Raw genomic sequence first — 2,500 nt, forward strand, 5'->3', positions numbered from 1 at the left:
ATTCGTAACATCAATACTCTGTGCTTTACAAGAAATAAAAAGTGACAAGTTTGTGACATACTGTTTGATGCATCTTACTGACAAAAAAAAAAATATCAATAAAATATTTGTCTGTCTGTTCTGCAATCTGAACCAAGCAAAAAACTTTAAAATTTCAATACATTAACATGATGCCCCCCCCCCCCCCCCCCCCCCCCCCACCCCCTCCCCCCCCCCCCCCCCCCCCCCCCCCCCCCCCCCCCCCCCCCCCCCACCCCCCCCCTCCCCCCCCCCCCCCCCCCATACATACACTGGTCACATCTAGGAAAAATCACTATTCCTAAAACTCACAATAAAAAAATTGGTAGTAAACACATTCTTTGCAAAAACTAAGCCTCCATAAAATGCATTCTCAGACATGTATATAAAACTTGGACTGTAATTTGTGCCAGTCTTGTGTTCTTAGAAAAAAAAAAAAAAAACTCAACTGACTCATGAGCCCTGATGAGAATGATGAATATAGAAATACAAGTCACAGTAGCATAGCCATGCTTTGTAATTCATCAAGATGAATGCTTACATTTATGTGCATAAGTGCCTGATATATATTTATATATATAAACGTGTCTAAGCACAGCAGACAGAGTAACCGGGTTCTATGTAGTTGCCTGTTACCTAGACGTGGTCAGTTCTGCACCTCCTTCACAATAACACTTTACATAGGCTGAAAATTTATAATCTGAAGGTGTTTACCTCAGAGGACCACCTCTAGTAAGACAGTTTGACTACAAGGTTACTTCATCATATGAAGGCAGTAGTAATCATATATCAATGAAGAATCATTATCACAACATTGCATATTATATACTATCTGAAACCTACCCATATCATTTCCTGCCAAACCACACAGAGCATTACATCAGATGCTTTAAGCTCTTCACAGCTCCACCTCTCTACTCCACTGTTCTTGCTACTTAAGCTCACTGCCAACTATGACAAGCCAGAAGAGGCAGCAACCCTTTACGTCTACCAGTGATCGAGACTTGGCAGTTCTTCTACAGGGGCCTGTCCTTTTTGCTGTCATTCTTTATCCCCCAAAGCTAAGTCTACAGTGTTTCTGTACATTAAATTTCTTGCATTAAAAAAATAAAAGAGTAAAAAAATTATATCTTGAGTACTACCACTCCCAAACTGATGTTGCGGGATGCTGAGATGAAGACAGTGACACCTTGTGCTGTTATTTGGGGAAGTCCCACCTTTTCAGAGCTTCAGTGTTTCTAACTCCTATCTACTTGCGAGTCACTTTTAACTGATTGAGTTGGTCTTCCAGCTCATGGATTCTTCGGTCCTTCAGGATGAGCTGACGTCTGAGAAGCTTGAGCTCTTCACACTGTGCTGTGTACGCTCTCCGCAGCTGAAATATGTAACATGAAAGAATGAGTATTCCACAAACTTGTGTAACTGAAGTGGTGATCTTAGACAACTCAACACTTGAAAACCTTCACTTTAGTTAAAAAAAAAAAAAAAAAAAAAAACAAAAAAAAAAAAAAAAAAAAAAAAAAAAAAATATATTATAAAAAAAAAAAAAAAAAAAAAAAAATAAAAAAATAAAAAAAACACACTTGGGGTGTGGGGGGGTGGGGTGGGGTGGGAGTTGAAATAGGGTGGGGGGAAAACAAACAAAACAAATTGTGTCGGGTGGTGGTGGGAGGAATAGGGGTTGGAATAAACACAACCATAAAAAAAAAAAAACAATTGGGTGGTGGGGGGAAGGGACAAAGGGGGGAACATAACGGATACCAAAAAAAAAAACAAAAACAAAAAACAGGTGTGGAACATAAGGGGAAGAAGGGGTTGGGGGGGGGTGGATGGGTGGCGGTGGGGTGGGGGGGGTTGGGGGGCAAACAAAAGAAAAAGGGACAAAAAAACACACAAACACAAAGGAGGGTGGAGGGGAGGGGTGGGTGGGGGGGGGGGTTGCTTGGGGGGTGGGTTGGGGGGGGGGGGAAAAAAAAAAAGAAAAAACAAAAAAAAAGGGGGGGGAAAAAAAAAAAGAAGAACTAGATAGAAATGATAAAAATGGCTTTCTTGTATGCTTCAAAAATATGTTTAATCAGTTATGATAATCTTCATAATAAAAAAATAAAGAAATTAGAAGGATCAAAAAATGTTTCTCATTTTCAATGGCTTTTGAAAACTCCAACACAACATCAACTGTGGCAAAAGCTTCTACTAAACATCAAACAAGTATTTCAAATGTACATGAATGCACCCACTCACATACACCATCACACATACGCACACGCAAATACACATAAGGTAGAAGAGAAATGGAGAAGATGAAAGAAAGCAGGGTTGGAGGAGGGGGGAGAAGGGGAAGGGGGAGGAGAGGGATAGAGAGGGGAGGAGAGGAAGGGGAGGAGAGGAGAGTGGGGGAAAGAAAAGGAGAGGAGAGAGGGGGAAAGGGATGCATAAACAAGAAGGGTCAGAAAAATGTAATTGTTATACTGGTGTAAACAAT

The 2,500-nt window shown here is 40.9% G+C and overlaps 1 protein-coding gene across 10 annotated transcripts in view; it reads right to left on the bottom strand.

Moving 5' to 3' along the window:
- Nucleotides 1-349: 349 nt before the first annotated feature.
- LOC122263462 (coronin-1A) overlaps nt 350-2,500 on the bottom strand; it is a 52,232-nt gene continuing 50,081 nt past the window's right edge. For 4 of the 10 annotated variants that reach the window (XM_043031885.2, XM_043031886.2, XM_086534107.1 and 1 more), the window contains one exon: nt 350-1,393. In XM_043031885.2, the coding sequence (XP_042887819.1) occupies nt 1,268-1,393 (126 nt within the window). In that variant the 3' untranslated portion in view covers nt 350-1,267. The remainder of the gene's footprint in view (nt 1,394-2,500) is intronic. The other 6 variants (XM_043031884.2, XM_043031887.2, XM_043031882.2 and 3 more) reach the window with 3 other exon arrangements.

The sequence above is a fragment of the Penaeus japonicus genome, unplaced genomic scaffold, assembly GCF_977035675.1.
Source record: "Penaeus japonicus unplaced genomic scaffold, GWHDUDI00000001_assembly GWHDUDI00000040, whole genome shotgun sequence".
Classification (NCBI taxonomy): Eukaryota; Metazoa; Arthropoda; class Malacostraca; order Decapoda; family Penaeidae; genus Penaeus; species Penaeus japonicus.